Source organism: Phascolarctos cinereus, unplaced genomic scaffold (genome assembly GCF_003287225.1).
Source record: "Phascolarctos cinereus isolate Bilbo 61053 unplaced genomic scaffold, phaCin_HiC Scaffold_5;HRSCAF=322, whole genome shotgun sequence".
NCBI lineage: Eukaryota > Metazoa > Chordata > Mammalia > Diprotodontia > Phascolarctidae > Phascolarctos > Phascolarctos cinereus.
The window spans coordinates 25197678-25223309 of record NW_027555958.1 but is presented as its reverse complement, the minus strand read 5'-3'; the positions used below and the strand labels follow the sequence as shown (position 1 = coordinate 25223309).

The 25632-nt window shown below is 44.5% G+C and overlaps 1 protein-coding gene across 1 annotated transcript in view; it reads right to left on the bottom strand.

Moving 5' to 3' along the window:
- Nucleotides 1-2306: 2306 nt before the first annotated feature.
- Nucleotides 2307-25632, bottom strand: part of AUTS2 (activator of transcription and developmental regulator AUTS2) — a 1261165-nt gene continuing 1237839 nt past the window's right edge. Inside the window, 7 exon segments of the mRNA XM_021006938.2 lie at nucleotides 2307-5288; nucleotides 5291-5592; nucleotides 9637-9859; nucleotides 12972-13055; nucleotides 14996-15073; nucleotides 18536-18677; nucleotides 24807-24878. Coding sequence (XP_020862597.1) covers nucleotides 4339-5288; nucleotides 5291-5592; nucleotides 9637-9859; nucleotides 12972-13055; nucleotides 14996-15073; nucleotides 18536-18677; nucleotides 24807-24878 — 1851 coding nt within the window. The 3' untranslated portion in view covers nucleotides 2307-4338.

Here is a 25632-nt window from a genome sequence, read left to right as displayed (position 1 = left end):
TGCCATCAGCACCTACAGGATGCCCAGTGGACAGTCTCTGCTGGAGTTTATTCTGTCTCACAATCTGAGTCTAAACAGCTTCCCTAATCTGGAGTGTTGGAAAGGACAGCTATAAAGAGGTCTCTGCTTACACTTGTGATACTCCCAAACACTTCCAAAGGGAGGAGTGCCTTTCCAAAGGGAAGGAGAGATGAAAGGTCATTCAGAAGCTAAGAACTGCTGGTATAATATGATAAATATAATAATATTGCAAAAAAGCATAGATTGCTTATTGCTGGTGGATGGACATTTATAAATACCAATACACAAGAGTCTCCAGCTTCTTGCAAGCCTATAGCGAAAACCACTTTGAAATCTAAGGTCGTCATTTCTCCTTAAAATAAATCCTCTCGGATGCCAACAATGGCATCTTATTACTTATCATCCTACCCTGATTGAGGCAAGAGGAGGAGGGGATAATAGCAAAAGCCGAGAACACCCATCCAAATTATAATTACGGCATCATTATCCTCACCACTTCACTTGTCATGTACCATTAAGGGGTAACAAGATCATTGTCAGCCAAAGATCCAGGAGATAATTACGGTATCTATAGGTTAGGGGAAAATCAAATTGGGTCTGGCTCTCTCTCTGCAGATGCAAAGGCAGTAAGCATAATTAGAGGCAGAATATGCAAAAGCTGAGCTGAGATCCACAGGGACTGGAAGGGATACCTGATTCCTAAAACGGTGACCGATTTTCATGAGTTTGGACTGCTTTCTTTGCCTCGCTCCTGACACCACAGATGGTGCTGGGGAAATTAGTACAAGAGACAGGAGGGTTTGTTTGGAAACGTGACATCAAGGCAGCGTTTAGATCCTGGGCTTGCACGACACAGATCAATTTGATAGTACCAGGTTTTGCTGTTTTCCAACTCCCTAGTTTTTCCCTGAGAGCAGGGATTATTTCATGTTTTGTCTCTGGATCCCAAGTGCCAGACATAGAGTGGGTGGTTTGGAATTATCAAAAGTCTCTCTGGACCATACAGGCTCATCCATCCAGTGCTAGATGGGACCCTCAGGGATCATCTAGTCTAATCCCCTCCCTCCTTTTTTTTTTTTAACAGATGATGAAATAGGCCCAGAGAGGTTGACTTTCCCCAGCTCCTGACTCATCAACACTCTTTCCAGACCATGGGATTTAAGTACGCAAAGGACCTCTAAGATCATCTAGGTCAATGGCTTGATTTCATAGAGGTTCCCCCCAAAAGTTAAGTGGTTTGTCCATGTTCGCACACCCAATAATGGCTTAGGATTGGAACTCTGGTCCTCCCAACTCCATGGCCAGTAGATGGTCCACTATATCATGTTGCCTTTCTAACAAAAAAAAAAGGGGGTTATGCTACAAACGCATTTGTTGAATGAATGGAACTTTCTAAACCAAACCAAACCATGGAGATGAGGCGATTTCTCGTTCTGTTCTTCCACTTTTTTTTTAAAACCAGTTACAGCCAAGATAGTCTTTCCAGGACTCCCACATGTTTCAGAGTCAGCAGTATCTCTTTCATCTACCCCATTCTCTGTCTCTTTTGTCAACACCCACATGTCCCACTGGACACTGGAGGCCTTTCCAGGGATGTACAGACACCAGACCAAAAACAGCGTCTTCCACCCACCCACCCACTCCATCAAGCCAACACAAGGGAAAGTGAACATGGTACAGCTCAGAAACAGACAGACAGACTCTTGTGGAAGAGGGGGGAGGGGGTGGGCAGGGAAGGAGTTTGCCAAGACCTGGGTTTGCCACGGAAGCCAAGAGACACAGAAATCAGCATACTTAAAAAACCAGGAGGGAGGTGCCAGCTCATGCAGGAGCACTTAAAACCCAAAGAGCCATGAACAGCGAGGAACACGGCCAAAGGGCCAAAATGAATTTTCTATTAAAGGACTGTAAATCAAACCGGGGACTTTAAGGAAGAAGTCAATGACACAGAGACAGTGCTGCTGGGTTCTTGATTGAACAGAGATTCACCTACGAGACACCAAAAACCCCACCTTCTGGCGCTGTATATTTAATGTAAGGCATATAACCCCCCCCCACCCCACCTGGTTTTAATGGAAACATGGTCTTTCCCAGGCTCTCCGCTAAGAATCACATCCCTCATGGGCTCTAGGGCACATAGACTCAGCCAGCCAACCTTCTCTTTCGGCAGGCTTGGCTCTGAATATTCTTTTTCGACAGCCCAGACTGCCCAGTCTCGACAAAAGCACGGCTCTTCCCCCTCGAGCAAAGATGGCCGTTGCACACAAAAAATCAGCGGGGGGGCGTTTAGTTCACATTTTTTAATAACATGGCACACTTTACATTACACAAGAAGTCTCCGCTGATGAGGAACATGCTGAAGAACCTGCCGCTTCATTTTTCTTTTTCACATAGGGTCTAGAAAGGACTTTATTACATACAGGATAAACACCAAAAAGGTTGGCATAGAACAATCTCTTTACAATACTGAAAACTACCACTACATTTCCAGTGTACATATTCATCGGGAGTTTTTTTTTTCCTGTTGCTGTTATTCTTGAAAAAAAAAAACACTGCACAACATCTGGAATTCACAAACCTGAACCTCACAACTAAACCTTCAGTTTACTACTAAAATAGATCTCTCTTCTCATTAGAAACAACTGTCTGTACTTAAGACTTTTTTTCTCTTTTCTTTTTTCCTTCTTTTTTTTTGCTTTTTGTTTTTTTTTTTTTTTTTTGTTTTTTTGTTTTTTTGCAAAAACAGGATACCAACTTCAGATAGCACTTTAATACGCTAGGAGACCGATGGAACTAATTTTATTTCATACATATATTTTACAGTCCAGTAGACAAGATATATTGTATTTTCTCTGATAGTAAAGTCATATTCTCTCCAAATATGTGGACAAGAAGCTTAATGTATTATAAAAAGTGTTATGAAGAGACAGAGGATGGATGCAAACCTGAAAACAAATATTTTCACCCAGCCTGTGTTGCCTTCTGGTGTCTGCATACAACAAGGCTGACCTGTCAGGCTCTTCCCAGACTTTATTACCAACTGAAATACGTGAACCACAATAAGAAATTTGCATCTTCAAGTCATTAACTACCCAACACAGTAAAAACATATCCATCATTTTAGAAAACTATTAGCTTTCTTTCAGGATTTGTTTGGGTGTCATTAAATGCCTTATTTAAAAAAAAAAAAGAGAAAAAGAAACTGTGCGCAGAAGGGAAAGCAGAAGGGGAAATGATACACTCAGGGGTGGGGGGGAAGCATGGTTCCCAACAAGAGAAAGTGTGTTTGCAGAATTACTTGACTGACGTTACCAAGATCTTGGGACTTTTTAATATTTGACTGACACAAGAGTAGTTCATCGCCAGATTCTGGCATCTGAAAATCCCATCCCCTCTGTCCCCAGCTGCCCCATGGTCCAATGCATGAGACAAGACTTTCTCAAGCGCCCACAAACAATGACTTCAGGTGAATGTCTCCAGAGCCTGGGGTCTAACTTGCTAAGAAAGATGTTTCTCTGTTCAAAAAAAACAAAAACTAGGAAAAACAAGTCATATCACATTAAGAGCTCGTTCAGGGAAAATATGACCTTAAGTATGTTGTAAATGGATTTGAAAAGGCTCCTTTGAGTTCGAAAGGCTTCTGTTAAAAGCCCTCACATTCATTGCATAGTTGAAGGGATTTAGCTGTCTATAATATATGGGAACACAGCGGAAGCCGACTGCGTTCATCAATATTAAGTTTGCAAATAGCACATTTTAAGAAGTATTAATGTATTATGTGACTTAATTTTATCTATTTACATTTGTACACAGTAAAGCTTTCATCACACCCTTTTGCATATATGAACCGTTAGCCTACAAAGCCTTCTTTTTACATGAATATGTACATGGCCTTCCCTTCTGGTATGAAACAGCTTTGTACGGTGGGTTCTGTTGACTTTTTTCAAAAGGTTCGGTTGCTCCCCCCACCCCACCCCCAAAAAATTGTGTTTGTTTGTATAGTCATCTCCACTGTTTTCTTTTGGTTCAAATCAAAAAAGTTTTGTACGGCAAACAAAATAGAGTAGGAGACACAAAAACATATGACTTGGCTAAAGATCTGGAAAATTTCAACATATAATATACAAAAACATTTCAAAATCTTTGCACTCAAGTCTATACATTTTTACAGGGGGACGGAGGTCTGGGGTCTTGTCACATCCACAGTCCGTGTTAAAGATGCGGGAGTTCTGTCTGTCTGTCTGTCTAACAGTACATTCATGGACAGCTTCCTCTCTTTCTCTCTCTCTCTCTCTCTCTCTCGTTCTGCATCTCTCCTTACCGGGCTTCGATATCCTTAAGAGGATGGGAAGGAGGTCGCTCCCTCATCTCTGTGGACAGAGGAGTAGTCCTCCGCGGGGAGACTGGACGGCCCCCCAGTGTGGAAATGAGCGGTGGAGGTGCACTCAGAGCTGCGGTGGGAGGGGTCTTGTTAAGAAGTCCGTTCTGGTGTCCTGTGGTGGGGCTGATTCTGGGATAGTGCATGCTGGGCAGTCCTGGAGTGATCAAGCTGGGGTGGGGGAGATGGCCGTCCAGGGCGGCGGGGTGGACCGAGTGGAGGCGGGCATGCTCGTAATCTTCTCTGAGCATGTGCAACCGTTCCCGTTCATCCACGTGCCCTCCCCTCTCGTGCTCCCGCCTGGGGTCCACGGAGAGAGGGTGGTGGTGATGGTGGTGGTGATGGTTATAGTCATGGGGCTCCCTGTCCCTGAACGATCGGTCGGCTTCATACAGCCGGGGCGTGGAGAGACGGTGGAGGGGGTCGTTCCTCAGCAGAAAGTCCCTGCCCAGTGGATCTCTCCGATGGATATCCAGTTCTCTGTAGGGATCCCTCAGTGAATCCCGTATTGGGTCCCAGTGGAAAGAAGGGTACGGAAACCGTTCTCCTCCCGGAATGGGGCTGATCCCCATGAATGGAGTCATCATACGAGTCCTGTCCAGGCCGCTGATGCTGTTCATGGGATGGATGCCGGTCACTCCCACGGTCACGGGCATGGAGGCCAAGGGTCCTGGGTGCACGCTGGACGTCGTAGAGATGGGCGGCGGCGGAGGGTCAGAGGACCGGTGGGTCTGAGGTCCCTCCGGAGGCACGTCATGGTCTTCCTTCCGCTCCTCCTTCACCTTGACCTCAGCACCGCTCTTTTTTGGGTTCTCGTAGGCCGGCTCACTCTTCCTCTCAGCCTCTCGACTCGAGGTGCTGTTGGGCCTGGCGCTCTCCACCACGGGGGCCTGGCGTACGGAGACGGGACCCTGGACATCTGCTTGGAGTCATCTGCTGCAGCTCTGCCGTCATGCCCGTGGGGCTCCTTCTCGGGAAGGTGGCTGTCCTTCGCCTGGTGCTCTTCAGCATTCATGTCTTTCCGGGACTCAGAGTGTTCCCTCTCTCTCTCTTTGGGTTTGTCTTTCTCGCGAACCTCGGTGTTCAAATGACTCCTCATCTGTTCAGCGGAGCTGCGGGGGTGTCCCAGGGAGTTCACTGGGAGGACAGGTGCTGGTGAAGGATGGCTGGAGTGTCGCTTCTCAATGCCCTCCCTAAGAGGAGAGAAAAGACGAGAAAAAGAAAAGAAAACGGGCGTTAAGGTTTCCTCATTTGCCATCTGGGAGGAGAGCTGCAAATGAAATGAATGTGTAGGACGGGCTGGCCAGGGTCTCACTCCCTTCAGCCACAAAGAAAAAGGCTTTCCTGAGATTTGAGGATCTGTGTCTTTTGGCACAGGGCAAGAAGAGGCCTCCTGACGCAGCTCGTTTAGTACTTAACAAGATGGCAGAGGGTGGGCCGCTGGGGATAAAGGCCACAGAGTGGAGAGTGAAAGAGAAAGCAGTGATCACTGTTGAGGGGGAACGGCTGCCTCAGTCACATGTAGAGCGGTAAAGACAGTCATCCAAGCGAGGGAGGGCTGCGCCCATCAACCAGCAGCTAGCTGCCCAGGGCTGGAGGATCAATTTAATATCGATAAATGTTCGTGTTAAAGAGAAGCTCTTGTTTTATTTTTCAGTGGAAATGACTTCCTGTCACTGAAACCCGGAGAAGAAGATGACTTCTCCTTTCCACTTGGGAAGCCAGCCTCTAACGCAAAGAGTACTGATGGACAGCAGGGAGCAGTGGGAAGAGCGCCGGCTTTGGAATCAGAGGACCTGAGTTCGAATCCTAGCTCTATCACTGACTGCCTGAGTGACTTTAGACTAGTCACTTAAGCTCTGGAACCTCTTCCGTATCTCGTAAGCATCTTGAAAGTTATGGTACTACCAAAACTGGGCAACTATCATGGGCTTGTAGAAGAGCTCCTTTCAAACTAGCAGAGATACCAGGTAATTCCAGGTGAGTAAAAATAAGAGAAGCGAGGCAGAAAATCATTCCAGTACCAAGAGACCATTTTGCACCAGGAAGATAAGAAAAACTGGAGGGGAAGACTAAAAGAATGTCCAAGGCAAATGAGAAGAGGGAATGTAAGCTTCCTGAGGGCAGGGCTGGGTCATTTTCATCTCTGACTGGCTGGCACACAGTAGGTGTTTGATGAATAATTGATAAGGGGGAGTAAGGAGGAAAGCTCTAGAAAGAAAAAAGGATCATCAGAGGAGAGGGAGGAAATGTGGGAGGATGGAAGACCTTGGAGGAGGACGTCTATCTGAGTAGGGACAAAGATGGGAAGAAATGTCTACCTGGGGTATTCAGAGTAAGAATCAGAAGGGAGGAGAGAGGAAGATGAGCATTAGGTTGGAAACTCAATGGAGATAGGGAAGAAAGGGGCAACGGAAGAAGAAGTTCAACGTTACAGGCAGGGATGATTGGAAGGAGTCAACAGTGGAATTTTAAAGACAAGAAAAAGGGCAAGTTTTGTTATGAAGGCAAAGAATGTCCATCACAGGCATGGTGCAGAAGGTGGAATTGCAATTGCAAGATTTAGCTTCAAGACTCAGCTCTGTCACTCACTCACTAGCTGGTTGACTTTGGGTGATTCTAGGCCTCTGCTTACTCATGAGTAAAATGGGCTTAACCATTCCTTGAAACACCTACACCCAAAGATTGTCTTGGAGATCAAGGGAGATTAGGTATGGAAGGCCCTTTGCAAGCATCGGATAGCAAGGTTACCATGCAGTTGTTGTCATTATTATTAGTAACAATAATAATGATGATGATGATAGCTGACAGAAGGAAAAAGCAAACAGCATGGCAGAGTGAAAAGAGTTTGAGCGCCTGCGTTCAAATCCTGGTTCACAGGAGTACAGGTATAGAGCTGGAAGGGATCTTAGAGGTGATCTGGTCCAACTCCTTCACTTTACCAGTGAGGAAACCAAGGCCCACAGGGGCACAGGTTTGCTCATGGCCACACTGCCAGTGAAAAACTGAGGGGTGGGACTGGGAACAAGGTCTTCTGGCTCCAAATCCACGGCCCTGGGCACCACCACAACAGGTTGCCCTCCTGGTTTTGCCACTCACTGTGTGACCTTGTAAAATTCATTTCCCTTCTTTCAGCCTCAGTTTCTCTACCTGTAAAATAAATTAGGGGGACGAGACAGCCTAAGCTTCCTTCCAGCTCTAGGTATGGTACAAAAGAGAAAGCAAAGCAGAGAGAAGAACCCCAGGTTTGATGCAGGCTGACTGCTTTAAATTAGAAGACATCCTGCACCTGGCAGTGAAGGCACATCTGCCATCTTTGTTACTGGATGGAGCCTCCTTCATGTTGCTACATCCTTCTTCATGGAGAGGGATTACCGTTTGTGCCTCACTCTGGATGTGGCTCCCTTGATCAGCAGCTACTGGGACAGTGGGGACGGAGGTGCAAGGGGGACAAGGGCCCTCTTAGGGGCCACCGAGGCAGCTACAACACTGGCCTTGGGAGTCGGGAAGACTGGGAAGACCAGCGGCACACACGGACTAGCTGCGCCATCCTGGGTGAGTCACAGGCTCAGTTTCCTCATCTATAAAATGGGAGTAATAATAGCACCTATCTCACAGGGTGGTCATGAGGAGCAAGTGAGGTAATATACGTAAATTATCTCGCAAACGTTAGGAAGACCTAAATTCTTGTTTTTTAGTATTATTATTACTTTGTCCCCTCTCATTGGTCAGCAAGAGGCTAGTTGTCAGAACGGCATAGAAAGAGTCTTCATCCATAGTGTCCAGTACAGTACCTGGCACACAGGAGGTGTTAATTACTAAATTAACTAAATGTCATATTAATTGATCAATCATCACTTGTGCTACGCAGAAACACACACACACACACACACACACACACACACACGTCTTCATGAGCTTAATACAGTACAAGAGTAAATTTACAACTTATATGCTTAATATAATACAAGTAAATTTATAGCTTATAAAAGCTACAAAAAAAATTCCTTAAGTTTTCATGTTTTTAAAAAATCACAGCAGAGAGGAAAATATACTCAAAACACACTGCTGCAGATCAGTCACATCTGAGAATCTGGAAAAGGAAAGGGTTCCTGGGGACTTCCTGGTGTGTCTGTATGGTCACTGCTTCATTATGTCCTTCAAAGTATTTACACGGGCAGCGAGGTGGCAGAGCAGATAGAGCACCGGCCTTGGAGGCAGGAGGACCTGAGTTCAAATCCGGCCTCAGACACCAGATACTCACTAGCTGTGTGACCTTAGGCGAGTCACTTAACCCCAACTGCCTCACCCCTCCAAAAAAAATTTACAGAGAAAATGCTTCGATATTTTGTCCAGGATGCTCTGATGCACATTAGACTACATAGGGGTAAAAAAAGGTTATTTTTTCATATTTCACTTTCCTACAATCAATATATTAGTCATTGGTTGCCAGGTCCAGATACTTGAAATTCAAAAGCCAAAACTATTCTTTTAAGATCATGGAGGAGAAGGAGTTTTGCTTTTTTCCCTTGGTATTCATAAATGCCTAGTATAGCATCTGCACACAGTAGGTGTTCACCAAATGCTAATGGACTGATCAATTTTTATCAGTATTATTCAGAAACATTCAAGAACACACACACACACACACACACACACACACACACACACACACGAAGATTCTTTCCATCCCTCCCTCATTTGTGAGCCCCAGGATTTGAGTTCTGAACATAATCTGAGAAATATATAAACAAGGCAATGAAAATGCGGCTTTCAAAAAAACAAAAAGAGCGAGCAAGAAAGAGAGAGAGAGGGCCTGAAGATGATCAAATGAACCGTGTGCAACTTTAAAGAAAACATGGTGTTGGTTCATGCCGTGTGTGAGCGCCAGCTCCGAGCTGCGGCTTGCTCCCGAGCCTCATCTTTCTAGCTACTAGTGAAAGCTCTTTTTCAGGGAGAAGCGTCTATCTCTGGGTCCTGCCTGGAGGGTGCGTCTCATTCCAAAGCCTGCGTTTTCTACACCCTGGGACAAGGGGCGGGACTTGGTGGCACTCTCTTCTCCTGACGCTCCTAACCCAAACTGCCATGTCAGTTCTCAAGACAAGGCACGGGGCTGGGGAAGAGGGGCAGGCTTGGTGGCGGGGGTTGGGGGGGCTGCAGGTCACACTCTGTGGGCCAAAGAGAGAACTTCCCATGTTCGGACTCAGCAAGCGCTGGGAATTGGTCGCTTTCCGTACCTTTCTTTGTCATCTTTACTAACGGATGAGTCTCGTTTATCTACATCTCTATCTCTGTCATGAGCTACAGCGGACGAGCTGCGGTCCAGCTCCCCCGGCTTCAGCCAGGGCGGAGGGGTCGGGAACGATGGAGGCGTCCGGTGAAGCCGGTTCCAGGGCTCGTGAGGGTTGCTAAAGGTCTGCACACTGGGGCCATCCTTGTGGCCGAACATTGAGTTGGGTGCTGAAATGGTGAAGTGGAGAACAAAGACCGTGTAAGAGAGATTGCGGAAATGGCTGCCAGGAAGGTACTTACCATACAACTTTTAACAGCATTCAGAGTTAAAATGAATACATATTATTGGGAGCTGGAAAAGGAAAGGAGATTAATAGATTCATTAGAGGCCTGGAGACACTGCTCACATTTCTCTAAAACCTCCCGGCCGCAGGGAAGGAGATGAAGAAGGGAAACCAAAGAGGGGTGATGGGAGGAAGGCGACGGCCACTTCTGTGGCTGCTGCCTATGGCAAAAATGCGCGTGGGACTCAAGAGCAAGCAGGTGTAGGCACATGCAAACATTCGAGGCGGTGCATCTAGAGGTGCCCATTTTCCTGGCGAGGCTCAGAAATCCTCCAGTCACCTTCTGTGCACTCTGGTTTTATCCCGAATGTGGTCTGCCCATCAGATGGAGAGCCCCTAGCATTGAGCACACAGTAAGTGCTTGATAAATGCATTTTGGGGCTTCAAAAAGAATTTTGCCCAGGTTCATGATGTCAATCATTTAGGAAGCTGCCAGGGAAGAAAATCCCTTCTACCAGTACAGACAGGCAACGTATGGCCCAATTTACTATCAGTAGTTTAGTTATTATTTATAGTCTAAGGTATCAAAGAAGGAAATATTTGTAAAAAGCACTTAGCACAGTGCCTGGCACATAATAAGTGCTTAATAAAATTCTCATTGACTGTTTGGGTCTATTTTTTTTAATTTTAATTTTTGCCTCAGACCCATGAGTTCAATCAGAAGCTGCCAGGGAAAGAAATTCCTTCTAACAGTGCAGATAGGAACCTTCTCGGCAATGTATGATTTTATTAAGGTTATATATTATTACTTATTATCTTATTAGGTTAGGTATCAAAGAAGATAATATTTGTAAGAAGCATTTAGCATAATACCCAGCACGTGGAATATGCAAATAACTAATCTCTTTCCTTATTGGGTTGCCTAGAGCAGAGGTGTCAAACTCATAGCCACAAAATACCCTGAGTGAAGCCCAACATGATTAAAATGTAATTGAGAAGCACAAAATAAATTAAAACACAGTAAGACATAGATGATGTTAATTTGTGGTTTTCTAAGTCAAGGATGAATTTTTTTTTTTTGAGTTTGATATGCCTGGTCTAGAGCACTGATGAGGGAAGGAACATATCCAGCGTCACACAGCTAATATGTTTCACAATTCAGACTTTAACCCAGGTTGTCTTGACTCCCAGGCCAGCTTTTTAAGCATTACGTCAATCAAGCTACTTTCCTAATCAGGCATTAAAATTTGTCTGTAGAATTTGCTTTTGCAGTTTTGTTCATATCAATCATATTTGGAAAAAAACATAGTTGGAAAAAAGCTTTTATCCTCCTCCATCCCTAATACCCTTAAATATTTGGGGGTGGCGACTGGATGACTGGCCTCTAAATCTTCGACCTATATACTGTCAATCACACCTTGGGCAATTCACTTAACTAACCTCCCAAGACCTCAATCTCCTCATGTATACCATGAGGCCTCCAAATGGCCCTCCAAAGCAGGGGTGTGCTAGTAAATATTTAACAACCAGCTCTTTTTTTTGGGGGGGGGAGGAGATATGTATGACTGACTTTGAATCTGCCTTATTAACACATTCTCCTCCACTTTCTTAAATTTAGATAATCAACAGAGGAATAAATCAAGCCCTGACTTACAGCATCTGCCCATTTCCAAGGGATCAGGCTAGCAAGTTAAGAATTAGCTCTAGTTCTAAATCTATGATCTCTTGGTTACTATTACTGCCACTCTCCCCACAATTGTATTGCTCCTTTGAGACCTACAGCCAACAAGTTCTGCTGCTGTTCAGTTGTTGGCTCTTTGTGACCTCATTGGGGGTCTTCTCGGCAGAGACACTGCAGGGCTTTGCCATTTCTTTCTCCAGCTCCTTTGACAGATAAGGAAACTGAGGCCAACAGGGTTAAGTGACTCGCCCAGGGACACACAGCTAGGAAGTGTCTAAGGCTGCATCAGACTCCAGCCTGGCACTCATTCCACTGTGCCACCTAGCTGCCCGATAACCAACTGACAGACTCAAACAAATAAATTCAGAGGCCCAGCAGGCAACGCTTGACCTCAGGGAGTAGTATTTTGAAAAGACTGTTGACCTGATGAAGACTCCTACAGCTCAGTCTCTCTGTGTCCCCACCGGAGTTCACGACCACCTGAAGAGGTGAGTCTGCTAAGTCTCACACTTGCTAAGGACACAACAGCTACTTACAAACCGTGCTCAGAAAATCTTTGTTTTCTACTTTTATGCTGTTAATCTTTCTGCTGGGGGAGGGGGTGGTGATGAAGTGAGAAGTAGCGGGCTTCCCAGTCGAGTTCATCCACGACTAAATAAAGTCTTTGGGGACACTTGTGTGACAAACTGTTCTAGAAGCACTTTCCTAGAATGGTGAAATGGATTTCTCTTCTGGGTAACACCCATTTAGGGAGGCTGGACTCTCCTTTAGGATACGGGAACAATTACAGAACACAGCTGGCTCTCTGTGCGCTAGAGCTCGGCTTTCTTCCTCCTGATGTTTCTCCCTTTTCTCCTTTTCATTTCTAGTGAAACCAGAGGTAAATTTCAAGAGCCATTCTGGCAACTTGCTAATTAGCGGGAGTAAGTTTTGAGTGAGACAGGCAGAGGTGAAAAGATGTTGAAGACTTCGACTGACATGAAGCTTAGGAATTTTAATCATCCCAGCTACTGCTATTCCCGTCTCTCGTTACCCGGGCGAAAAACAATGTATTCATTGTACTTAGGCACCCAAGAGCCTTTGGTCCTGCGTTACAGAATGATTATTGGTACTTGTTTCATCCTTTGTTATCTGTCTCTCCAGCTCCTAACACAGTGCCAGGAACACAGGGGGTGACTAATAAATGCTGGCAGACTGACTGATTGAGCTATGTCTCCAATGGTCCTTTCTTTTCCTTTCCTCCAGTCACAGAGAGAAGCTACTGCAAGGTTAGGTCAAGATCTCCCACAGGACTTCAGGCACCCAGCCCAATGCGGGGGAAAAAGGTGGGGGGGAGGGGAGGTAGAGGCCGATTCAGAAAGATGAAGGTACTCACTAACTGACGGGTTTCCAAGTCCCCCGAAGGCATTGCCACCCACTGCTGCAAGACCAGAGAATGTGGCTGGCCTGTTGAAAGGCTCTGCAAGCAAATGTTAAAAAGAATGATCACAGGGCTGTCGTCATGAATACTGATGGACGTCCCTACGTCAGCAACCTGCTCTACTCCACGGCTCCCAAAAGGTTTTCTTTGCTCCGATTCTACCTCGGATTTGAGGCCCATGCCGTTCTGGCACTGTGGGGCTGCTTCTTTTATAGAAGCATCTTTTAGAAAAGGCAGCCGACGCAATTCCAATCCACCCTTTACCATTCTGCTCACCCCGTCCTGTGCTTTGGAATGCTCTCCTATCCTCACCCCTACCTAGGAGAATTCCTAGCTTTCGTCAAGGTTCAAGGGGCCACCTGCTGCACGAGGCACACCATCGCTGATAACACCCTTGTTAGTGTTTTCACATTTTCAACGTGACTTTGCTTATACTTTGCATTTATTAAACTAAATTCATGCGAAATACACCCCGGCGTTATCTCCAGAATCAAGTACAAACCGTCAGGACACCCTCTCCAGCTCTTGACGCAGATCCTTCCCATGCTTCCAATCTCCTTACACCCTCCCCCGTCTTTATAGTCTATATCAAGCTAACGTAGCCGACTGCTCCTCAAATGTGGCTTTCCCCCCCAAACCCAAGTGTGCGCCTTTGGGCCGGCCGGCCCCCACACCCGGCACGCTCTTTCTGTCCTCCCTAACTCCCTTCAAGAGAAAGTTTGAAGCCTCCACCTCTTTTATAAGACACCTTTCCTGGACGTGCTAGCTGTTTACGCCTTCTTCCCCTCTCAGATCACCTTTTATTATCCAGCCTGCACATATCTTGTATTATCTAGTTAACCTGTACGGTATTTCTCTTTAGGATGCACGGTCCTTGAAGGAAGGGGATGTTTTTGCCCTTAATCAGTGTCTGGTGCATACTAAACACTCCATCAACGCTTCTTGACTGATTACCAGACTGTAAACTCCTGGAGGACAGAGAACATTCTGTTTTTACTTTGTACCCCGACCCAGAGGCCGTAATACATATGTGAGGAACCTAACTGAATCTAAAGGGAATTCTGAGAGATCAGGGATTAGGGGCAACATATTCCTGGAGACCATGTTTTCAATTCCAAATGCAATCTTGAATCTGTATGTGTTGTGCCCAGAGTATGAAGAGGGGATGATGTATAAGAAGCCTAGAAATACAGGAAGGATCCTTGTTAAAAGATCATGGCCCTTGGCTGTAGCTGTTGCCTTTATCTGGTCTTCGGTGGAAGCCATGTATGAACAAGAAAAGGAGGCAAAACATACATTACCCATTCTTTCTTAGAAAGAGATGAATCTGGAAATGTGTTTTGCACGACTACACGTGTATATAACCTATGTCAAATTGCTTGCCTTCCCAATAAGGGTAGGGGGAGAGGAGGAAAGGAGGGAGAGAATTTGGAACTCAGATTTGAAGAACAAAATGTTAAAACTGTTTTTGCGTTATGGAAGAAATAATAAAATATTAAATTTTAAAAAAAGATGAATCCACAAAATGTGAGGGCTGTTTCCTCAGGTTCATTACAAGCAACCAGATCACAAACCCAGGGAGGCGGAGGGGAGGGAGGATTAGCAACTCTCCCTTCTCCCCCCCATCCACCTGGTACCAGCCTAGGCACAAGAGCCCCAAATGGCGTTCCCTCTGAATCTGTGGATGTTTCACACCCACTGCACTAGCGATCAATAACAACAAAACAGTCAGTACTGTTGATTTCAGTACTAATGCCCCAAGCTAGAGGGTTATTTTGAAATTTAAAACCACAAGATCCTTGACTTCTTTCAAAAGAAGTCTGCCTCCAAAAGAAAGCAGTGTTTTCTTGGGCAATCATGCCTGACAGACACACTGCCTTACCACCAGTGTCCAGGAACCTCGTCAGCAGCCCACCGACTGACCAAGTCAACTCAACCATACACGGCCCAGGAGGCTGTTTGTCAAATACTCCACTTACCTAAGTGAGCAGCTGGGTTGAGGAAGTTGCTGTGATGGGGTGGGGGCCCAAACGGGGTCCCGGCTGGATGTGCAGCACCTACCAAGCATAACACAAGGAAAACAAGAGTCACAGGGGGCACGGAACCACGGCCAGACTCCTCTGGGCCAGTCTGTTCCTTGCTGATTCAGAGCTCACAGTAGAGAGCAGAGAGAGAAGAATGAACATAACTGAAGTCAGCTCAGGTCCCCATAGGCAACATATAATGCTCCTGCTAACACACAGAAAGAAAGGCAGCTCTTTCCCCCTGAATGCAGCGGTCCTCTTTCCTTCCTTTCTCAAGTGGGCCTGCCAAACACCCAAATAGCGGTGGGCGTAGATAATTATCAGGACACGTCCTCGTTGCCAAGGAGTGTTCCTGTGGACTCAAAAAGGCCGGGAACGGGAGGGACAGAAGCGACGGGACCACACAAGAGCAAAGACTCAGAGCCAGAGGGGGATCTCCTCTTACAGAGGAGGCGACAAGCTGAGAGGCAGACACAAGAGGGGCTTAAGAACTGTTTATGGAATGAAGGCTGAACATTTCTGGAAATTTCAAGCAGTGATGTGGTTTATAAATACACTGCCTTAAGAAGAAGGTAGAACAAAGTCTCAAAGGAGGGAGAGTGAGTTTTGTAGTACTGAGAACATTAGGGTAAGACGGTCAGGTCCTGGCCCTGGGAGCTTGGGCATCTTTTTAGCTTTTGGTGTCTCACCTTCAAAACGAGGGGACTGCAGGAGAGGACAGCTACAACTCTTTCTGAATTTAAATTCATATAGTTCTATTTGCAGACTCATTTCTTAGGGGGTCATATTTACATCGTCAGTTGTAATCCTTTGTTTAAAGGCATCATAACAACATTACAGGTAATGGTGTAATAAAACTTTAATAGCTTAAAACTGCACAAAGACTTTTGGGACACCCTGTATAACATAACACAAAATGACATGAAATTATATGATATAACATAATATAATATGGTATGATATATGATGTGATATATAACATAGTAACATAATATAACGTAAGAAAATATCACAATATAATAAGATTAAATGCTCAAATTTCATAAGCACTGAGTAAATTATTCATGTTTTTTGTAATGGCCAATAGTTTTTACAAAATGGCAGCCCCTTTCCTTGGAGGAAGCATTGTATGATGGAAAGAGAGTGAACTACAAAGACAAGATATGTGCTCAAATCCTACATTTGACATGTTACAATTCAGGGGAAAGAAATCCCAAAGCACAAAAGGTCAGACCCCAGAGCCAAAGTCGGTGCTAAGTCTTTTTTTCAGCTGTATCTGATTCTTCGTGACACCATTCAGGGTTTTCTTGGCAAAGACACTGGGGTGGTTTGCCATTTCCTTCTTCGGCTCATATGACAGATGAGGAAACTGAGGCAACCAAAGTGACGTGACTTTGCCCAGGGTCACACAGCTAGGAAGTGTCTGAGGCCAGACTTGAACTCAGGTCTTCCTGACTCCAGGCTTGGGGCTCTATCCACTGTGCCACCTAGCTGCCCTAACAGGGATGTGTTTACCTTCAAGGAAAGAGGATCTAGCACTGATTTTGGAGTTAGATGATCTGATTTAAAATCTTGCCTGACATTTACTGCCTGGGTAACTCTGGGCAAGTCCCTGGTCCCTGATTCCTCATCAGTAACATGAGGACGAGATGGCCACGACACCCTCTCCAGGTTGAGTTCTATGATCCTACCAGTGGTTGCTGTCGGTACCCACAGAGAGGAGGAAGCAGTTTTCAAAAGGTGATGCTCACTGATGTCTCTTGGCTGAGACAGAGGGTGGAGTGTCACCTGTGATCCAGACAGTCCCCCCCTAGGACTATACGTTACAGATGGCTGGCTGAGCAGCTAAGCAGTGCAGTGCACTCATCTTCCTGAATTCAAATCCGGACTCAGACACTTGCTAGCTGTGTGACCCTGGGCAAGTCACTCTACCCTGTTTGCCTCAGTTTCCTCATCTGTCCAGTGAGCTGGGGAAGGAAATGGCAAAGCACTCTAGTATCTTTGACCAAAAAAACCCAAATGGGGTTGGGAAGAGTTGGATGCGACTGAACAACACAGCCGGCAACAACACAGATGGTTTGCTGGTAGACAAAGCTTGTGCATCAGAAATTGCCTTCACTGATGAAATCCCTGCTCTGGACCAAAGAAACGTCCTCCTTAACCTAATAAATGATTACTTTTAGAAAAAGAACTATAGGGGCAGCTAGGTGGCACAGTGGATAGAGCACCGGCCCTGGAGTCGGGAGGACCTGAGTTCAAAGCTGGCCTCAGACATATAACATTTACTAGCTGTGTGACCCTGGGCAAGTCACTTAACCCCATCACCTAGCCAAAAAACAAGGAGAAAAAAGAAGAAGAAGAAGAAAAAGAACTACAAAAGCAGGTCAAAAAATGGGTGAGTTACTCGCTAAACTGACAGCTCAAATTCAAAGCAGAGGCAATGTTACTTCAGGGGAATGGATTTCTCCCCCAAACCCCCAATTCACCCACGAGGGGGTGCTGTCGATGACCTCTAAGGTAGCTTCCAATGATGGAAGTGGAAGAGCTAGGGCTTGTGTGGAAAGGCTCTTTCTGTTGTAGCTCTGAATGATCCCCCCTCATTGAAGGCCCTCAAGCAAAGGGTATATTGATTACTGTTCAGGTTTGTTGGAAAATACATTATATTGCTAGGTGCAAGCTGTACTAGTTGGCTTCTGAGGGTGCTCCCTGGTCTATAGCCAGGATTCTGGATCCTCTAGAGAGGACAGCATTTCTTATGTTCTTAGGCATGAAGAGCAGGCAGAGACGTGGCATCTCATGGCAAGCAGAAAACCTCCCTGCTGGGCATTTGCAGCTCCATGTCCTTCCAAGTCTCTGCTATCATTGGAATTGCCAAGGAACCAATTCTGATACTTGAACCCTTTTTCTCATGTGCCATTCATTAATATGGTAAACTACTGTGACATAACACTAAACAGGAAGATGTGCGTTCAAATCTTCACTATTGGAACCTTTCTTGGCCTCAGTTTCTTCATCTGTAAAATGAAGGGGTGGACCGGCGATGACTCCTAAGGCTCCCTCCAACCCTTGATCTGTGATACTATCACTAAACCATACTACCAACCACCATCTCATTTATTTATCCCACTTGAACCATTCTTCGTCGAATCACAGGACGCTAGAGCTGGAGGGCCCTTCCAAGAGGTCACGTCCACTTCCTTCATTTCATCTATAAAGAGCAGTTCAGTGCCTGCATAAGGTCACAGCTTTGAGAAAAGGCTGAGACTGAAACCTCAGTGTTCTGGACTCAAGCCCAAAGAACATGGCATTGAGCAGCATCATTTGGAAATGCTTTCATATTCTCTTTTACAGCAATAAGAAGGGGCCGCATCCTCACAAACAATAAAGGGAAGAGCTGACGTGGCTCATCTCAACACCTGTGGACCTTGTGCATGGAGGGGTGATGGGCAGACATCTGGTCCTTATTTGCAAGGGCCATGCCCACAGTGGACTCACCAGCAGCGGAGAACAAAGTGGATGGTCGTGCCAGGTCATGGGGATGGTGGATCGCTCCAAAGAGACTGGGACCTGGTGGGCGGCTCAGGAACTCAGGTTTCAATCCGAAGTCCAGTTTATGTGGGTCTGATTGCATCTGTTTCTAAAAGAACAAGAGGGAACGGAATGGTTACTTTTCCCAAGAAAGGAATTTAATGAACAGGAGAGCCCTATAATAGTTTGTTACGTACAGATTATGGCCAATGGCCTTTACATCCAATCACACTTGAGCTTCACAAAAGGTGAACTTTATGCAAAGTTCCTCAATGTGCTAATAATGAAGTAAAATGCTTCATCGAATGATGGAAAAATGAGGGATGGCGGCAACCACCTGTATCATGGGGTACTTCTGGTTCTACTCAAGATATGACCCAAGTGTCCTGATTTTTAACTTATTCAGGGCCAGCTATGGGTGGCTTTGCAGTTGGAATAAACATGTTTATAGCCATTTTCCAGTATTAAGACATTTCTAGTAGTAGTAGTAATAATGATTAAATATTTAAACAAATACTAAATATCAATAATTAATTACAATATAGTTTTAATTATAAAATTAAATATTAAATAATTCTCATTCTCTCATTTAATTCTCACAACAACCTTGTGAGGTACGTGTTATCCCCATTTTAGAGAAGAAAAAACTGAGGCTGGAAGGGTTAGCTGCCCAGGGTTACACTGCCAGTAAATGTCTAGGATTGTAGAGGGGGCTTTAGAAGTCACCTGGTCCATTAACATCATTTAATGTAGGAGGAATTGAGGCCCAGAGGTTAAGTGACTTGAGTGACAAGCGGTAGAACAGTGTTCACACCCAAATCCTGATTCCAAATCCAGTCTCTTTCCTTTGCACCACTGTGCATCCCTTTTGTTTATTTTCCTTTCTCTGAAGTGCCCACTTTTATCATGTTTTCCATTGTAGAGTATTCAGAAAGCTATTTTAAATAGAGACTCTTAATGGAGGCATAATTGCTGTATAAATGAATAGTTTAGACTCTTACAAGAGTATGATCAGCTATGATAAGACCAAGACATGTTACAGTTATGAAAAATTATCATGCGTGCCTACAGGTCAATTTCCCAAAGCTCACCATCACGTGAAAAAAGCAAAGTGGGGCTGATAGCTTAAAAAAACTAAGAATTCAACAACTTCATGTTAAAGGGCCAGAGACGGACAAAGGCTAGTGTGATTTCCATTCAAAAGTCCAGTGACTCATATAGAGGGGGTTTCTACTATAATTAGGAAGAATCAAAACCTCAAACTAAGCTTTTAATTCCCTAGCAATCGGGGGAAAAACGATCTCTTGATCACCTCTCCCAAACTGCCTGCCAAACCCTTTCAATATTACATGGTACAGAGCACAGTTCTATTAACTACAACTCAGGTCCATGAAGCAAACTAGGACCCAGGGATTAAGTGCAGAGAATTTACTGAAAATCAGATGAACATAGCCATCTCCTTTTGGAAATGATTTTCTACTTGAATTGTGGCAAATAAAAGTTGTCCGTCAGTTGTACTCTAAGGATGGGTTAGACCATGCCTGTCCAGAATATTCTGACTTTTCTACTAAAATAAACAGGGTGCCTCGAAGGTAATGAGAGCTTATAGAGAGCACAAGAGAGGCAGGACCCCATAGTATGGACAGGGCATACTTTGGAAAACCAAGGAATAGTACAAATGAGTGGCAATGAGCGATAAGTACAATATTGAAAAGTCTAATGAGTTTCAAATGTGGTATGTATAAACGAATACTTGAAATATGGAAATGTGACAGGATCAAGGAAGCCAAGTCCCCAGCAAATTGTCATTCTAACCTTTGTTTGAACAATTCCAAAGACAGAGAGCTCGCTACTTAATAAAGCTGCACATTTCATTTTCTGACAGACTACTCCTAGAAAGTTCTGACATACAGACCCAAAGTCACCTTCCCTACCTTTAGTCCAACTTCTGAATGTTGGAGCTGCCCTGGGGACATCTATTCCCTCTTACCCAACTGCCCTTTCAACATTTAGATACAAGATGCTACAGTCCCCATGTAATGTTGCTTCTCCATAGTAAACAAATTGGGTCCTTGGAGCAAAGTCAAAGATTGAGAGCTATAAGGGATTGGGTCCAGCGCCCTGTGTCTGAGGTGATGCCAGGTCTCCCTAACTCCTAATCCAAGGCCTCACCCCTCATGCCATTCTGCCTCTTTTAAATATTTACGAATTCAAGTCTCTCTCTCTCCTTTGTTTCTCCATTTCTCTCTACTCCTTTGTCTCTACTTCTCTCTTTCTCTGTCTCTCCTCTCTCCCCTCTCTCTCTCTCACTCACACACACACACACACACACACACACACACACACACACACACACACACACTTAACTGCAAAACCCAGAAGTATATATAACTCAAACATGGTAGGGTTCCCACCAGGTACAATGGGATTATTGGTTGTCCTGTTTTCTGGGATATTAATGTCAACTAGGACTGAATTAAGAGGCATCATGATATAGAGCTAGAAGTCTGGCCTTGGAGCCAGAAAGCTGTGGGTTCAGGTCCTGCCACTGACATACATATATATATATATATATATATATATATATATATATATATATATATCCATTGTATACCTGTATGATTCAACTTGTCAGTGTCCCAAGCCACTCTCTGAGGCTCTAAGTTAGAGATGAGTTGTCAGTAAGCTTTGGTAGAGGAAGTTTCCAAATGAACGAAATCACAAGGTCAGAGGTCCCCCCTTCTGCCCAATCACATTTGTCTCTTTGGCTATTACATTATACTAATGATTCATAATGAATCCAAAGCCTTCATTTCCTCTTCTTCATCTCCTTGAATGACTCTCTTGATATAGCTTCTCTATTTTTTTTAAACCATTCATTCTTTGCAGCCTATCCCAATCTGCTTTTCTTTCTGATCTCAAACCTAGATTACAAGAAGTTATCCTCTCTATCATCCTCAACAATTTCCACAAGCCCCGGCTCATTCTGTGGTCTGAAGATTTCCTGAAAACTGTTCTGTTATATATCTTTGCCATTTAAAAAATTTCTTCCTTGGCACTGTTTGCAATTCCCAGATAGAGTCTTTTACAAGCTGAGCTCAGTGAAGGGCTCTAAGCAGGGGTGCCAGTAAATGGGTAACACTCAGCTCTCTCTCTGGGGGGAAAAAAGTGATACTTTAAAGTTGAATCTTCATTATTCATATTTTTTTCCATCCCTTTCTTAAGTCTAAATAATAAAAAAATAAAAACAATAAATCAAGCCCTGATTTGTAGCACTTGCCGATTTCTGAGGCATAAATAAATATTCATGCTGAAAATTTAACAATCAGCTCTTGCAAGTTGGTTTAAGCTGGCCCCAGCACACCCCTAGCTCTAAGTACATACAGCCAGACCGGTCTGTTTATGTCAGAGGTTCTAACCTTTTGGTGTGTCAAGGACTTCTCTGGCAACTTGGTGAAGTCAAGGACCTCTTCTCAGAACAACATTTTAAAATTAATATGTGGCTATCAAAATAAAAAAACAAATAACACCCCTCCCTAGCCCCAAGTTAAGAACCTTTAGCTTAAACAATTACCTTTTTCTTCTAGAATAATCTGTCATCTTGGCAGCTAGGAGGCGCCATAGTGCCCAGAGTGCCAGACCTGGAGTCAGGAAGACTCTTCTTCCTATGTTCAAATCTGGCCTCACTCACTTACTAGCTGTGTGACCCTGGGCAAGTCACTTCACCCTGTTTGCCTCAGTTTCCTCATCTGTCAAATGAGCTGGAGAAGGAAATGGCAAACCACTCCAGTATCTTTGCCAAGAAAACTCCAAATGGGGTCGTGAAGAGTCAGCCATGAGTCAAAATGACAAAAATTTGCAATCTTATCTCAGAATTTCATTTTTAAGAGCCTCTTAAACCGTCTTCCATGTCGGAGTCTAGGCAATGCATGGGATCACATCTATAATTTATACGACATTTCTTTCTTCTGCTCTCTCAAAGGTCAAGGCTATCCTTCACTACCAACATCAACTCCAAGGTGACAGAGTCACTTTTTCCCAGTGTTCCCATCGTCTTCACTCCAAAACCAGCCAGCTGGCATTTGTATGTTCATAATCAGAGTCAAATCCGCATGTCCCCTTACCATTTGCTCTACCTTCTGATAGAAGAAAGTATCAGTGAGGCTTGTAAAATTTTTTCAGATGCTCTATTTGTGGTAGGATAAGACTTCTAGCAAAAATGGAGTCAAAATCTATTACTACTAGTCTATTTTGTCCCTGTGTCTGTCAGCTTTGGTATGTAATGATCTCATCATCCATTTCCTCCATCTGGCCAAGCAGTCTCTATCTACTCCTTCAGCATCATTACTTCTTTCTCCTCTTATCGTCACCCAAAGCAGCTTACGATAATGCAGAGAACACTGGGCATAGAACTGAAACTGGGTCCTAACTCATGACATGCCCCAGCCACATCCCTGAGTCACAACTGCTGAATCTCAGTTTTCTCATCTATGAACTGGAAATAATAATGCTTGTAATACCATCCTCAAAGTTTTAAGGATATCACGTGTACACCTGAAAACATTATTTAAAAGTAACTAATTATTGTCAATTGGTGGTGAATAATCCGTAATACCAAATGCCTTTTCTAGAAACCACCTAAGCATTGGTTTCCTTCTGTCCACCTCTGGCGTGGTACTCTCTCTTCCAAAGTGCTAACCATCAATTAGAAGAGGTAAAGCATATCTTTCCCTTAAGTCCTTCAGGTTTTTGTCCAGGACTTAAAAGTCACTAGAAATCTTTTCTATTGTCTCTCCTAGACATACTGTCCATCCCTGGATGAACTGCCAGAAACAGATAGTGGACGTCTAGACAAGCACTCCATCATGTCTTACATAACCCTCTAGATCGGGATTCGGGCCCTATTCTGACAATTTTCAGGGCAAACCACAGAATGTCTGTACGCTCTAGACGACTCTTTTAAGAAGGAAGAAAAGAAACAAGCATTTCTTAAGTGCCTGCTATGTGCCAGGCTTGATTTTTAAATATTATCTCATTTGATAACAATAATACCAGCTAACATTTAAATACAGTTATGTGCCAGGCACTGTGCTAAGCACTTTAAAATTATATCTCATTTGATCCTCACAACAACCCTGGGATGAAGGTGTTATTATCATTCCTGTTTTACACATGAAGAAACTGAGGCAAACAGGGTAGAGTGACTTGCCCAGGGTCACACAGCTAGTAAATGTCTGAGGCTAGATTTGAACTCAGGAAGATGAGTCTTCCTGACTCCAGGCCTGGCACTCTGTGCACTATGGTGCCTCCTTGTTTCTCCCCTAGAAAGTCCCATGCTACCTGCCCAGAGTGGGTAGAAGATCTTCATCCTTGAACTACTGCAGTGATTGGCATCTTCTTCTCACCCTCTTTCTCTGCAATGGCTTCCATTTGCCAGCCTCTTTAAACACCCCTGTTCCCGTCTCCTTTTGCCTTCATAAATCCTTTTATTTCTGAGGGGCCCCTAATGGATTATTTCTTCCATTCTGCCTAGGAAGTTTTCATTCTCTTTAATAAGCTGGAGCATAGAACGGTATTCCTCAAGGGGCACTCCCTTTCACCTTCTCCTCTATCAGGGAGCCCACCTTGCATCTAACAGACATATGGCTGTTAAGTGCCTTTGGCAGGAAGACAAATAATAGAACAGTCCGGCACGTCCCTGGAAATTTCAATCACAGCTCTCCCTCAACACCAAATATCCGAGCCTACTTATTATAAATTTTCTTCTTGTCCTCTGCAACAGGCTTTTCAGCATCTTTGCTCTGAGGGCTCAATCCATAGTTAAATACTTTGAGATCAAACTTGGACAGAAGAATGACGAGGGGAGGAAAACCAACAGGGGATTTTTCTCTTTGTTTTGTAATTTTCCTGGTGGTTGCTGGTCACTGAGCAGTTTTTATAAGCTTTTCAGAGGCAGTAAGATACTTCTCAGTGCAGCATTTTGAGAGCCCTGAATGGACTTTTAGCCACTTGCCAGCTGTACGACTCAGTCACCTGATCTATGAAATGGGTGCCAACACCAGTGGTTTTTTGTGAAAGCCACGCATGAACCTTGAAAAACTAATGAGCATTCTGTAAGGGCATGGTCATCACCACAGAGGAAAAAGGGTCCACTTTGAGCCTATTAAGCCTCCCTCCCACCCCAATCCAACATGGTACCACTTGATCACAAGATCATGGATTTAGGGATGAAACTGACCTTGACTTTCTGTTGATGGTGGTAAATCTGCCAAGCAATGTGAACGTGCATTGCACACCATTTCCCTGGTTTCTGGAAGAATAAGAAACGAGAAAAGAGGAAGAATACTGAACACAACAGAGAAGTTTCAAAGAAAGTCAACTTCCACCACCCTGAAGCTGTCAGGGGCAGAGTTATCAGTTATAAGCTTCCCCCATCCTCCAGTAAGCAACAAGGCCACTTTGTACTTCAAGAGCACTCTACATCAGCGGCTCTGGAAAAAAAAAAAACCACCAAAAAAAAAAACCCAACCCAACAACAAAACCCACCATAAGAGGATCACAGAATTGACTCCATTCATTCCCCCGATGAACCTGAAAAAAAGCTGGCCGCTGCTCAAAAAAATTACGCTTGATGAGGACCTCCCCAGCTCCTCAGGAAAAGAAAAGCCCGGACCCTGCTTTGTATTTTTTCTTTCTTTCTTTTCTGGTGCCAACTGGCATAAGCAGTCACTGGCAGAGGAAGGATTTCCACTTAGCCCAATGTTGCTATGCTACTAATTCCCATCAGCCTCCATATGTAATACAGTAGTGTCTGTGACCCGAGGCAAAGCCAGAACAATCAAAGCCTAAAGCAAATTCCACACCTCCCCCCCTTTTTTTTTTCTATCAAGGAAGTAAAAAGACAGCCACCATATTGATAACAAAACTCAATTTTCCCATGTGTTTCCCCCTTAATCTTGGTGCCTTCCCTAGGTTGATTACTCTTCCATTTATCCTTGATACAGCTTGTTTGTACCTAGCTGTTTACATGTCATCTCCCCCTTTGGACTGTGAGCTCCATGAGA